We start from the raw sequence: 14,639 nt of genomic DNA on the forward strand, positions 1-14,639 counted from the left end.
GATTTTTTATTCATCGTCGTCAGTGTGACGTGCCTAATAAAGTGAGTATTTACACCAAGTAACATTTGAGTGAAATGAAAATATTAAATTTTTGAGTAGTATTTTTGTGGAATTAACCTTTAAAACACGACGTATTTAGACAAAATAACGTTTAAAATGTAGAGAGAAAGACGGCTCATTACAAAGAAACAATACAAAAACAAAAGTTAAAAAAGTTATTGATATTTATTTAGACTATGGAGTGCGCCTTCTTCTGTAGAGACGATCTTTGCAGTGATTCCACGAGACCAGTGTTTCCGCTGTGACCCGGATTCACAACAACATCTGGAATCAGCTACTTTGTTAGCTGCTAGCTCCGTCACACGGACTGCTACTGCTATTACTATTATTATTGTAATTGTGATTATTGTTGTTTTATTATTAATATTATTATCCCGCGGTTCTCGTGGTTTATTTTAGCCGCGACACGGTTCACGTGAAGGCTGCTGTCAGCATTAGCCGCCGTTAGCAGCAGAGTCAGTGAAGGGACGACGATCACTCAACAACAACAGTCCAGGGAGCCGCGGCTGAAGCAGCTACTTCAGCGGGTAACTTTACATTTAGGATGTCTTTTCATTGACGTTCACGTTTTTAACGGTGCTGTGAAATTAAAAGGCTGATTTTAATGGGTTAACAGTTAGCTTCAATGCTAAGTTACCTTGGTAAGGACTGATTTATATGACTTGTTATCCGTAATGAAAAAGACAAACATGTCAGAGGAGTTTGGTTTTATTACACATCAATAAAAATACACACACACAGAGGCTCACGCAGTGCGAGTTTAAACACGGCTGCCAGCAGGGACAGAATTTAGCCACTTGGAGGTGGAGTTATGAGGAAAAAAAACAAATACAATTTGGTGCAACTGTCATGTAAAACTTTGAACTTTAAAAATGTGGTGCATGTTTTACAGCGCCGGGAATCGAACCCACAACCTATGAGTTAAATGACAACTCACTCTACCACTGAGCCACCATCAACCCCTTTATAACTGTGATATCTTCAGAACCAGTTTATCTCACTCTGAGACAGACTTTTCCAACAGGAAACTGGAGTTTGTAAACCACTCACTCTCCCACACCAAACCCCATAGAGAAAAACAGTGATTTTAGCGTGTGGGACACAGGAGCTGCTGGTCTACTGCTGCCTCATTTGGTCACTTTGTGTCATTGAGGTGAATCTGAACAAAGCATTTTAAACACTGAATTTTACAAATGAAGACTTGGACTCAGTGATGGGGGCAGCAGTGGATCAAAGACTCCTCACTGATTTTCTATGTGGGGTTTGGTATGGGAGAGTGAGTGGAGCAGTGAGCTTATTAAAAGGCTCATCTAACAAATATCTACAGATGTCTACAATATCTTAAGAACGTGTTGACATCTTTATCTCACTGTTAGACAGACTTTTCCAATAGGAAACTGAAGTTTGTAAAATACTCAAAATCCATATTCCTTTATAGTCCGTTCTGTACGTTGACTTGTTTTAAAGCTGATTTTTGTTTCTCCAGAAGTGAGATGGGGAACCAGCTGGCTGGCATCGCCCCGTCTCAAATCTTGTCTGTGGACAGTTACTTCTCCGACATCCACGACCATGAGTACGACAAGAGCCTGGGCAGCACGCGCTTCTTCAAGGTGGCCCGCGCCAAACACCGGGAAGGCCTAGTGGTGGTCAAAGTCTTTGCCATCCAGGACCCGTCACTGCCTCTCACCAGTTACAAACAGGAGCTGGAGGAGCTGAAGATCCGCCTCCACTCCTGCCAGAACTGCCTGCCCTTCCAGAAAACCTCCCTCACAGAAAAGGCCGCCATCCTCTTCCGCCAGTATGTCCGTGATAACCTGTACGACCGCATCAGCACCCGCCCGTTCCTCAATAACGTGGAGAAGCGCTGGCTGGCCTTCCAGATTCTCAACGCTGTCGACCAGGCACACAAATCCGGTGTCCGCCACGGGGACATCAAGACAGAGAACGTGATGGTGACCAGCTGGAACTGGGTGCTGCTCACAGACTTCGCCAGCTTCAAGCCCACGTATCTGCCCGAGGACAACCCCGCTGACTTCAACTACTTCTTCGACACGTCCAGACGGAGGACGTGCTACATCGCGCCGGAGCGCTTTGTGGACGGGAGTATGTTCACGACAGAGAGCGACCAGAACACGCCACTGGTGGACCTGACCAACAACAACCAGAGGAGCAGAGGGGAGCTCAAACAGGCCATGGACATCTTCTCTGCAGGTAAACTGAGGCAGAACGCAGCATTAAAGGGAAAGTGCCGACTGTGCGAGAAGCTGCAGGAAACATGGGTGCAAGCAGGGACACAAGGAAGAACTGATTTTAAACACTTAAGCCACAAAAAGTCTCCACTGATTAAACTAAATAAATCTTTATGAACAAGTTCACGTCTGTATCTCATTGTTAGATGTTTCCAGGTGGAAAATTAAGTTTATGTCCCCATCGCTCTCCCACACCAAACCTCATAGAGAAAATCAATGATTTTAACATCCCAGCACAAAGGAGTTGTTGATCCACTGCTGCCTCCATCATTAAGTTTTAATGTCTTATTTTGTCACTTCTGTGTTTAAGATCTTTTGTTCAGATTTAACTCAAAGTGACCACAAGAGGGCAGCAGTAGACCAGCAGCTCCTGTGTGCTGTGTGGTTGAAATCACTGATTTTCTCTATGAGGTTTGGTGTGGAAGAGTGAGTGGTTTACAAACTTCAGTTTCCTGTTGTAAAAGTCTGTCTAACAGTGAGATAAAGACGTGAAACATGTTCTTAATGATATCGTAGACTTAAAATGATGTAGATTTTATCAGCCAAGGGTGAAGCCAACCCTTTCATGTCCTTAAACACACCGTTAAAAAGCCCTGAGATCAATGAGGAGTTTGAGTTTAACCCAGAGATTAAGAGCTGTGTTTTCCTGACTCTTTGTTTTTAACTTTTTGAAAACCGTATCATTAAGGTTAAGATTCATTAAGATTTGTATCATAAAGGATTTGGTGATTTGTTGCTCAGGTTTGAACCTGTGTTATTTAATAGTAAAGGTATTTTTCAGTTCATCAGTGTCAAAGTCACATAAAGGTCTAAAATGTGAAAACAAGTGTGTGTACTGCTGCTGACTGACTTCTTTGTGATTTTTAGGTTGCGTGATCGCAGAGCTCTTCACCGAGGGCGTGCCGCTCTTCGACCTGTCGCAGCTGCTCGCGTATCGCAAAGGCCACTTCCAGACGGAGCATGTCCTCATGAAGATCGAAGACCACAGCATCTTAGAGCTGGTAATGATTCTGAATCTTAGACCATCGGGTTTAAAGAGACACTGTCTGACATTTGTGGAAAAGTTTGTTCTGTTTGACTCGTAATTCTGAACTGGATGTGATGTCATAACTGCGTCAGGTTCGTTCCAGTTTCCATAACTCGGGTGATGGAATCATTTTTATGGAATAAGAAAATGTTGACCTCTGTGTCTCAGGTGACTCACATGGTGCAACGGGAGCCGGAGAAGCGTCTGACGGCAGAGGAGTACCTGAAGCAGCAGAGAGGGAAAGCCTTCCCCGACATCTTCTACACCTTCCTACAGCCGTACATCGCTCAGTTCGCCAAGGAGACCTTCCAGTCCGCCGACGAGCGAGTCCTCGTCATCCGCAAAGACCTCGACAACATCCTGCACAACCTGCGAGGAGGTGGGAGGAGTCTTACCTGAGACTGTAGCATCTCATTTGCAGTGTTTAAGAATGTGTTTTCTCCTCAGGCTCCTCCTCGTCTTTGTCGCAGGAAGGTGTCGAGGCTGTGCTGAGCTCCAGGGAGGAGCAGGGCCTCATCGTCCTGGTGTCCGTCATCACTTCCTGTCTGCAGACGCTTCACTCCTGTGACTCCAAACTCGCAGCCCTGGAGCTCATCCTCCACCTGGCTCCGCGGCTCAGTGTCGACATTCTGCTGGACCGCATCACGCCGTACCTGCTGCACTTCAGCAACGACACCGTGCCACGCGTGCGCGCTCAGGCCGTGCGAACTCTGGCCAAAGTGCTGGCTCTGGTGAAGGAGGTGCCGAGGAACGATGTCAACATCTACCCAGAGTACATCCTGCCGGGCATCGCGCACCTCGCACAGGACGACGCCACCATCGTCAGGCTGGCGTACGCAGGTCAGTGAGGGACAGGAAGTTGTGCTGAACATTTAATTTGGTGTATTGATGTGTATTTGAACAGTTTGTTCGGTGTCGGTCGACATTTCAGAGAACATCGCTCATCTGGCAGAGAGCGCGCTGCGTTTCCTGGAGCTGGTTCAGGAGAATAACGTCAACAATGAGCAGGACCTGAACGGCGAGGACGCAGAGGAAACACTTCACCCGAACGAGAACTACGACTCAGGTATGCAAACTCCAAGCACCTTTAAAGAGACTGCGCGCTTCTTCACCACAGAGGTTCCCTCACAGAGTTAAATATACCGTTAAACATGTAGCTGTGTGTCAGTGTGACGAACTCGCTGTGCGCGTGTGACGTTCAGAGTTGCAGGCTCTTCATGAGATGGTGCAGCAGAAGGTGGTGACGCTGCTGAGTGACTCCGAGAACATCGTCAAGCAGTCGCTGATGGAGAACGGCATCACGCGCCTCTGCGTCTTCTTCGGCCGACAGAAGGCCAACGATGTCCTGCTGTCCCACATGATCACCTTCCTCAACGACAAGAACGACTGGCACCTGCGGGGGGCGTTCTTTGACAGCATCGTTGGTAAGAAACCTCAAAATCCGTGACACAATGAGCTCTCGCTGGTGTAAATTTCACCCTTCTTCTCTCCCTCTGTCTCTGTGTTGCCACGATGAAGGCGTGGCGGCGTACGTGGGCTGGCAGAGCTCGTCCATCTTGAAGCCACTGCTGCAGCAGGGTCTGAGCGACACTGAGGAGTTTGTCATCTACAAAGCTCTGAACGCGCTCACCTGCATGTGTCAGCTGGGTCTGCTGCAGAAGCCGCACATCTACGAGTTTGTCGGCGACATCGGTAAGAGCGGTGACGTCACGGCAGACATGCCAACGTCAGTCAGTCATCATCTACCGCTTTATCCTCAACCAGAGGGTCGCGGGGGGTGCTGTGCCAATCTCAGCTACATCGGGCGATAGGCGGGGTACACCCTGGACAGTTCGCCAGTCCATCGCAGGGCCACACACAGATAGAGACAAACAACCATTCACTCTCACACTCACTCCTATGGTCAATTTAGAGTGTTCAATTTACCTATCCCCACATTGCATGTTTTTGGACTGTGGGAGGAAGCCGGAGAACCCGGAGAGAACCCACGCACACACGGGGAGAACATGCAAACTCCATGCAGAAAGGCCCTTGTTCCAACCGGGGCTCGAACCCGGGTCTTCTCGCTGCAAGGCGAGAGTGCTAACCACTACACCACCGTGTGGCCCACATGCCAACGTATTTAGGGAAATGAAAATGAAATGAAACGGAGCAAAAAAGATGGTGTAGGTAAAGTTCCTTTGATGACGTCTGTCTCCTCCCTCTTGCCGTAGCTCCGTTCCTGTGTCATCCCAACCTGTGGATCCGTTACGGCGCTGTGGGCTTCATCACCGTGGTCGCTCAGCACCTGAACGTGGCCGACGTCTACTGCAAACTGATGCCACACCTCAGCCCCTTCATCACCCAGCCCATCATCCAGGTGAGTCATTGTCATAACTCAGCAGTTATCTCACACCTGTAGACCATCATCGTCATCATGACGCAGTAGTTATTTCACCTGTAGACCATCATCGTCATCATGACTCAGTAGTTATTTCACCTGTAGACCATCATCGTCAGTAGTCATCTCAATTTTAGACCATCATTATCATGACTCGGCAGTTATCTCACCTGTAGATGATCGTGACTCAGCAGTTATCTCACCTATAGATGATCATCACCACCATGACTCAGCAGTTCTCTCCCCCTCTCCTCGTCTCCTCAGATTGATAAGGAGTTGGTTCTGCTCAGTGTCCTGAAGGAGCCCGTGAGTCGCTCCATCTTTGACTACGCACTGCGCTCCAAAGACATCGCCAGCCTCTTTCGCCACCTGCTGCTGCGGCAGAAGAAGCGCGTCGGCTCCATCCCAGAATGCCCCACTCCTGACGACCCAGCCATCGCTCAGCTGCTGAAGAAGCTGCTGTCACAGGTCAGAACCACCACGACGCTAACTCACTGTTCGACAAACCACTCACTCTCCCGCACCAAAGTCCACAGAGAAAATCAGTGATTTGAGCTCACAGACACAGTTTGTAAAAACACACATGCCACATCAGCAGATGAACTCGTGGGTTAGATTTTAGTGCATGTGCACCATCACAGTTCTGCGTGCATGTGTGTTTTCACTGATCATTAGATTATTCCTGGCATAAATCTGCTGCTGACAGATGAAAGTGTTACTGCCACAGTCAAGAAAAAGCTGTTTGTTCAACTTTCAAATCGAATGTTGTTTGGACCAATGTGTTCATATGGGAATGACTGACGCACACACACACACAGTAGTTCCAAAGAAGACACACGATCTACTGTGTAAACCTCAGTAGAAAAATATAAAGTGTGTGTCTGTGTGTGTGTGTGTGTGTGTGTGTGGGGGCTGAGCAGAGCCACAGATATTTCCAAATATCAACAACGAGAATTGTACATAAATCAGACATGCTAATGAGGACAGAAATGTGTGACTCAGACATGATGAAGTAGACCATCATCGTCATCATGACTCAGTAGTTATTTCACCTGTAGACCATCATCGCCACTAGTCATCTCAATTTTAGACCATCATTATCATGACTCGGCAGTTATCTCACCTGTAGATGATCATCACCACCATGACTCAGCACACACACACACACAGTAGTTCCAAAGAAGACACAAGATCTACTGTGAAAACCTCAGTAGAAAAATATTAAGTGTGTGTGTGTGTGTGTGTGTGGGCGTGTGGTCTGAGCAGAGCCACAGATATTTCCAAATATCAACAATGAGAATTGTACATAAATCAGACATGCTAATGAGGACAGAAATGTGTGACTCAGACATGATGAAGTCCAGTGTTTGAACCTCTGACCCCTGGCCTGGTTCAGCTGGGACGATGATTCACGTTGACGGAGTTCAGCTGTAGTTTTTATCAGGCTTTATCATCTGTTGGATTTACTGGGCTCTTATCTCAGATTATCTTTACATTTCTTATGAAGGATGAAATGATTTTTACAAGACATGAGGTCACATTTTTATGGAAGTCTGTTTTCTTAAGCCTTAAGAGGGGAAGGGGGTTGAATTTATGAGATATAAAGTAAAAGATTTGATACAATTATTGAAATTGACATAAAAAAGATGAACTTGAGATAAAAATGATTAAATTATAACATACAAAAAATATATAAATTATATATTATGAGATGAAAGGGAGAAATTATGATAGAATTGATCTCATATTGTTGACGCCTCCACTTATTCTTTTTTTCACTGGCAGAAACGGGCTTCTATAGATTTAGAGATTAAAAAAGCCTATTTTTTTATTGGTAAGTGAATCCGTAAATAGAGGATTAATGTGCAAATGAAGAAGAATGATGATGCTTTCTGATTCTGTGAGGGCCACAGACTCTTGACCAGACCAGGACCAGTTTGTTGGTCTTGTTTAGAGCTGAAATGATTAATCGATGAATCGATTACTAAATTAATCGACAACTATTTTGATAATCGAATAATCAGTTGAAGCTTTTTTCATGATTAAAACAATATTTCGGATTGTTTAAGCTTCTTAAATGTGAGTATTTTCTTAATTTCTTTGCTCTGGATAATAAAGAAATCATTAAAACTCAATGATTTTGGTTAGTGGACAAAACAAGACATTTGAGAACATCATCATTTCCAGGTTTGACGAACACCGATCAACTAAACGATTAATCAAGAAAATAATAATAATAACAGCTGCCCTGTTTTCATCTGCTGTGACACATGAGCATGTGAATGAGGAACCAGAGATTTAAATTCTGATGAACCACAGTCTCTCAGACTCTCCCACACATTGTTCCTGTTATTCAAAATCCCAAACCCCAAAGACTGAAGCCTCTTCTGGCTCCGTCTGCCTTTCCTTCTCAGGAAGTCATGTGATGAACACAGATGTTCTATGAACACATGTTGAGTCCAGATTCACTAGAAAAGTCCCCGGGGGTCACAGCAGGAGCAGAGCAGTTTTTTATTTCTACTGTTTCTGAGGAAAAACAATCACACAATCATTAGCTTCATGGATGAATAACAGCATGGATATGCCTATATCACTAACCTGAGTATATATGCCTATATCACTAACCTGAGTATATATGCCGATATCACTAACCTGAGTATATATGCCGATATCACTAACCTGAGTATATATGCCGATATCACTAACACGAGTATATATGCCGATATCACTAACCTGAGTATATATGCCGATATCACTAACACGAGTATATACGATATCACTAACCTGAGTATATATGCCGATATCACTAACACGAGTATATATGCCGATATCACTAACACGAGTATATATGCCGATATCACTAATCCGAGTATATATGCCGATATCACTAACCCGAGTATATATGCCGATATCACTAACACGAGTATATATGCCGATATCACTAACCTGAGTATATATGCCGATATCACTAACCTGAGTATATATGCCGATATCACTAACACGAGTATATATGCCGATATCACTAACCCGAGTATATATGCCGATATCACTAACCCGAGTATATATGCCGATATCACTAATCCGAGTATATATGCCGATATCACTAACCCGAGTATATATGCCGATATCACTAACCTGAGTATATATGCCGATATCACTAATCCGAGTATATATGCCGATATCACTAACCCGAGTATATATGCCGAGATCACTAACCCGAGTATATATGCCGATATCACTAACCTAAGTATATATGCCGATATAACTAACCTGAGTATATATGCCGATATCACTAACCTAAGTATATGCCGATATCATGATATCACTAACCTAAGTATATATGCCGATATCACTAACCCGAGTATATATGCCGATATCATGATATCACTAATGTGAGTATATATGCCGATATCACTAACGTGAGTATATATGCCGATATCATGATATCACTGACGCAAGTATATATACCGATATCACTGATATCAGTCATTTTTACACCTTTTAAACTATGAAGCCATTTCAAAACCACAATTCTCCAGAAATGAAGAAATAAAAAGTCCACAACATGACTCAGCTGAAATGCTTGGGGTTCCAAAAACCCCCCTCCTGTGATCCACCCAGTGTTTGGCAACCGCGTGAAAGCACTGTCACTGACCTGCGTTTGTTTGTTTTCCTCCTGTGATCAGGGGATGACGGAGGCGGAGGAGGACAAACTGCTGGCGCTCAAAGACTTCATGCTCAAGTCAAATAAAGCCAAAGCCAACATGGGCGAGCAGAGTCACATGGGAGAGGCGGGGCTTACCGGCGTCATCGACCTCGCCACGCTGGGCATCACCGGGCGACAAGTCGACCTGGTCAAACCTAAGGCTGAAGCCGAGGACAAGAGAGGTAACGACTCACGATCACACGGCTCTGCTGCCTGCAGCGCCCCCTGCTGTAAATCACCAGTACTAACGTGGAACCACAGAGACAGAAAAATATGTTACAGCTCAAACATTTCAATAAAATACAAAGTGTTTACAAAACGGTGAGTTACAATACAATAATTACAGGACATTATGTTACAGTTCCATATTTTATTCAACCTGGAAAATCCCTTTTTTTTCAAGAAAACACTTAACAAAGTTACGCAGTTAAAAACAAAACAGATTCAATTTACAAGCAGATTATGAAAAACACTATGAAAAAGTTTCCAGTCTTTCTGCAACATATTTATAACGATAACAATGGTTACAAAACAATAAGTTAAAATACAGAAAAAAATACGACCAGATTACCATCACATCAGATTAAATGTCAATCTAAATGTGGTGATTACGTATAATAACCGACTCTGTGTGATGTTTCTGAACATCTGCTGATAGAACATTAAAAAAGATAAAAAGGAGCTCGAAGGAACTCCCTCTTCCTCTTCCATTGTCCCACATTAGTCATGGTCCTTTCATTCACTCCACACTGTAACTAAAATAATGAAAGTCCAGATGATTATGTTTTTCATACTGATGGTGTTTGGTTGGTCATCACCATCATCATCACATGTTAAATACAAAGATATAATGATGTGTTTTATGAGTTTCACTTTAGAGACGACTTCTCTAAGACAATAAGTCAAGCTCCACCTCCTCTAAAATGCCTAATATGTTTCTGTGTTGTGTTTAAATTTCAACACTAAACGTGTGTTAGAACGCGTCACAAGTTTGTTCAGAATCAGCCGTTTATAACGACGACGGATCATCATCTTATTTGGTTTCATATTGCTGTAGCTCTCTATGAAACCACACAGAAGAGGTTTTTATTATCACTGCGCTGACAAAAAACTGGAGCAGTGGGCGGGGCTTCTGTGTGACAAAGAGAAATATCATCTGTTTGTTTGTTTCAGCGAGAAAACACACAAAACAAGACTCCACCATGAACGAGGAGTGGAAGAGTATGTTTGGATCCCAGGAGCCACCGTCCACTCAGCCCACCACGGTAACACTGACCCTCACCCTGTCACCACTCTGACCTCTGACCCTCACTCAGTCACCACACTGACCTCTGACCCTCACCCTGTCACCACACTGACCTCTGACCCTCACCCTGTCACCACACTGACCTCTGACCCTCACCCAGTCACCACACTGACCTCTGACCCTCATTCAGTCACCACACTGACCTCTGACCCTCATTCAGTCACCACACTGACCTCTGAACCTCACTCTGTCACCACACTGACCCTCACTCGGTCACCACACTGACCCTCACTCGGTCACCACACTGACCCTCACTCAGTGACCACACTGACCTCTGACCCTCATTCAGTCACCACACTGACCTCTGACCCTCACCCTGTCACCACACTGACCTCTGACCCTCATTCGATTACCACACTGACCTCTGACCCTCACTCGGTCACCACACTGACCTCTGAACCTCACTCTGTCACCACACTGACCTCTGACCCTCACTCGGTCACCACACTGACCCTCACTCAGTCACCACAGACCCCTGACCCTCACTCAATCACCACACTGACCTCTGACCCTCACCCGGTCACCACACTGACCCTCACCCTGTCACCACACTGACGCTGTCACACGTTCACAGGCGGGTGACGGAGCAGGCGGTCAGATCAGGAAGAGCGCGGTGACGCAGTCGGTGCCCGTGCTACAGTCGGTGGGAAGTGGCCCCGCCTACCAGCGCCGCATCAACACGTGTAAGGCGGAGCTACAGCAGCTGGTGCAGCAGAAGAGGGAGCAGTGCAGCGCCGAGCGCATGGCCAAGCAGATGATGGAGAGCGCCGAGTGGGAGAGTCGACCTCCTCCGCCCGGTAAGTGCGCGCCCGGCAGCGGTTGCCATAGCGACCGCGTATCCCGGCCTGACGTGTGTGTGTGTGTGTGTGTGTTGCCTCAGGTTGGCATCCTAAAGGTCTGCTGGTCGCTCACCTGCACGAACACAAAGCTGCCGTCAACAGAATCCGAGTCTCGGACGAACATTCCATCTTTGCCACGGCGTCCAATGACGGCACGGTCAAAGTGTGGGACAGTCAGAAGATGGAGGGAAAGACCACCACCACCAGGTGGCGATATCAAACAAACAAAACTCCAGCACAGAGAGAACGACTAACGGCTAACGTCTGTGTTTCTCCGCAGGTCGGTGTTGACGTACTCTCGTATCGGCGGCCACGTGAAGACGCTGACCTTCTGTCAGGGGTCACATTACTTAGCTGTGGCGTCGGACAACGGCGCCATCCAGCTGTTAGCAGTGGAAGCTAACAAACCTCCAAAGTCTCCTAAAGTTCAGCCGTTTCAGACGAGGTGAGAAAAACAAACACACGCTTCTTCACCTGTCTCACTCTCTCACCTGTACACCCTTCTTTACCTGTCTCACTGCCTCATCATCTCTCCTCACCTTGTCTTACTTAGTCTCGTCCTTCTCACACGTTCTCACTGTGTTTGTCTCACTCCTTCATATGCGTCACATTCATCTTCAGCCTCACTGTGTCCTCCCGTCTCACTCCCAGGTCTCTGGACCTGCAGGAGGACGGCTGTGCTGTGGACATCCATCACTTTAACTCTGGCGCTCAGTCGGTGTTGGCGTACGCGACGGTCAACGGTTCCCTGGTCGGCTGGGACCTTCGCTCCAACTCTAACGCGTGGACACTTCGCCACGACCTGCGTCTCGGTCTCATCACCTCGTTCAGCGTGGACATGCACCAGTGCTGGCTCTGTCTGGGTGCGTTTGCGTCTGCGTCAAACATTCAGGAACGAAATTCTGTTCTAGTTATTTTGATACAAAAACAAGAGTTTCTTCACATTCTAGTCGTTTGTTTTCCTCCACAGGGACGAGCAGCGGCACCATGGCATGCTGGGATATGAGGTTCCAGCTCCCCATCTCAAACCACACCCACCCTGCTCGAGCACGAATCAGACGACTGCTCATGCATCCGCTCTACCAGTCGTCTGTGATCGCAGGTGAGAGGACGACACCTTTTTAATCTCACAAAAAAACCTGGAACTATCCCTTTAATAATCACATTAAAATGTCTCTGTGTCTGTGTCCAGCTGTCCAAGGAAACAATGAAGTGTCTATGTGGGACATGGAGACAGGAGATCGTAAATTCACACTGTGGGCGAGTTCTGCTCCTCCACTCTCTGAGATGCAGGTGTGTGTGTAGCAATCATTAGCGTTAGCATTATTTTATCGACACCTGGACGGAATAGCATGCTAACCATAACAAACTTTAGCTTCTTTAAAGTGCTGCTAACAGAGCTGAAACATTTCATCAGTCTTAGTGTTTGCTTTGTTTTTGAGTGATGCTAAAAGTAGCTACACATAGCTAACCACAACAACTGTTAGCTTGCGTTGCACCTCTTCATGTAGCGCCTGCTGGAACTTACTGGAAGTAGAAGTGTTAGCTTCTGATGCTAACAGTAGTTGTGCTGCTTTCACACTGACGCTGAAGTGTTAGCTTCAGTCGCGTACGCTGCTGTTCCTTTAGCAGCAGCTCAAACGCGTTTATATGAATAAAGTATCTATCTATCTATCTATCTATATTCACCGTCGTATTTTTGTTTATTATTATTTTTACTGATAATAAACCTTTTTGCTGTGTGTGTGTGTGTGTAGCCGTCTCCTCACAGTGTTCATGGGATCTACTGCAGTCCAGCTGATGGGAATCCTCTGCTGCTGACGGCCGGGTCAGACATGAGGATCAGGTGACCTGATTTTAACTCCTGTGATTTTTCCTGCTTCTACTTGAAGTTAGCGTGCTAACAGTTAGCGTCCAGCGTGTCCTGACGTGGTGTCTCTGTCCCCAGGTTCTGGGACCTGGCGTACCCAGAGAGGTCCTACATCGTGGCGGGAGGAGCCAACGACTCGCTGCACTGTCCGTCTGTCCTGTATAGCAGGAAGATTATAGAGGGGACGGAGGTCGTCCAGGTGCACGCACACACACACACACACACGGGCGGAGCCTCAAACTCACTATAACAGTGCACACTTTATGTGCGTGTGTTTCCCATCATGCACCTGTGACGCACTAACACGGTTGTTGAATGTGTGTGTGTGTGTGTGTGTGTGCAGGAGATCCACAGTAAACAGAAGAGCGGTGTGGTGGAGGACTCGCCTCGCCGCGGCCCAGAATCCCTCCCTGTGGGACACCACGACATCATCACCGACATCGCCACCTTCCAGACCACGCAGGGTTTCATCGTCACCTCGTCCAGAGACGGAATCGTCAAAGTCTGGAAGTGAAGACGGACGGACGGACAAAAGAAGAAAAAAAACAAAAACACGGAAGAATCCCGAATCACGTTTCTTCATTTTCACGTTTGTCTCTTAGCGTAAACAAACCGATCTGTACCGAAAACCAGATTTGTTCTACGCATGCGAGAAAGTGCGGCTACTTCCTGTCACCAAGTCTGAACAAATCGGGTTTCCGGTTGTGTGTCTGTGTCTGCGTCACTTCCTTCCTGTCACATGCTTTTAAGGAAATGACGTCACGTCTGTAACTGTTTGGAGCTGCTCGCTGCTGCCTCCTACTGACGGCTGCTCCCAATGACACGCGAACAGTGGCACGTTTGCTCCCGCCTCTTCGTAGCTGCGGACGATTTAATGAAAAAAAAAGAGAAATATATGCGAGAAAAAACATGAAAATCATGTCAAATGTCCGTCTTTTTTCACGTCTAACGAGAAAAATCATGAGTTGTAGCTTTTGTGTCATCAATTCAGACTCATCAATAATCAATATTTTCTCTTTAAGGCCGTCATTAATTTAAAGAAAAAAGAAATAAACCTAATAATCAATACTGATGATCATGTGAGTCACTTTAAATCTGATGAAACAGAATCACAGCGACATCAAACGTCTTCACGCCACAAAATAACCGTTAAAACCAAAACCGTCACGTCAGATTGTGTACATACTTTATTTTGAAAGTTA

At 46.0% G+C, this 14,639-nt stretch overlaps 1 protein-coding gene across 2 annotated transcripts; it reads left to right on the top strand.

The window, feature by feature from the left end:
- The first annotated feature begins 311 nt into the window (after window positions 1-311).
- pik3r4 (phosphoinositide-3-kinase, regulatory subunit 4) lies at window positions 312-13,963 on the top strand. Of its 2 annotated transcripts, none has more exons than XM_058648123.1 (21): window positions 312-587; window positions 1,547-2,271; window positions 3,177-3,310; window positions 3,505-3,715; window positions 3,784-4,176; window positions 4,268-4,402; window positions 4,539-4,760; window positions 4,855-5,028; window positions 5,550-5,695; window positions 5,981-6,184; window positions 9,403-9,604; window positions 10,596-10,687; window positions 11,303-11,525; window positions 11,609-11,774; window positions 11,848-12,012; window positions 12,189-12,430; window positions 12,538-12,669; window positions 12,760-12,860; window positions 13,325-13,413; window positions 13,516-13,636; window positions 13,781-13,963. In XM_058648123.1, exons 2-21 carry the CDS (start codon window positions 1,554-1,556, stop codon window positions 13,949-13,951), a joined length of 4,041 nt encoding a protein of 1,346 aa, XP_058504106.1. In that variant the 5' UTR covers window positions 312-587; window positions 1,547-1,553; the 3' UTR covers window positions 13,952-13,963. The 2 variants fall into 2 exon arrangements, with proteins under 2 accessions (XP_058504106.1, XP_058504107.1); XM_058648124.1 differs by having other exon boundaries at window positions 12,219-12,430.
- The last annotated feature ends 676 nt before the right edge of the window (window positions 13,964-14,639 follow it).

Source organism: Solea solea, chromosome 13, assembly GCF_958295425.1.
Source record: "Solea solea chromosome 13, fSolSol10.1, whole genome shotgun sequence".
Classification (NCBI taxonomy): Eukaryota; Metazoa; Chordata; class Actinopteri; order Pleuronectiformes; family Soleidae; genus Solea; species Solea solea.

Coding starts and splice junctions, on each gene's coding strand:
- pik3r4 (XM_058648123.1), top strand. CDS start 1,554: ATGGGGAACCAGCTGGCTGGCATCGCCCCGTCTCAAATCTTGTCTGTG. Junction 2,272..3,176: donor CATGGACATCTTCTCTGCAG/GTAAACTGAGGC, acceptor TGTGATTTTTAG/GTTGCGTGATCGCAGAGCTC. Junction 12,431..12,537: donor CCAGTGCTGGCTCTGTCTGG/GTGCGTTTGCGT, acceptor TTTCCTCCACAG/GGACGAGCAGCGGCACCATG.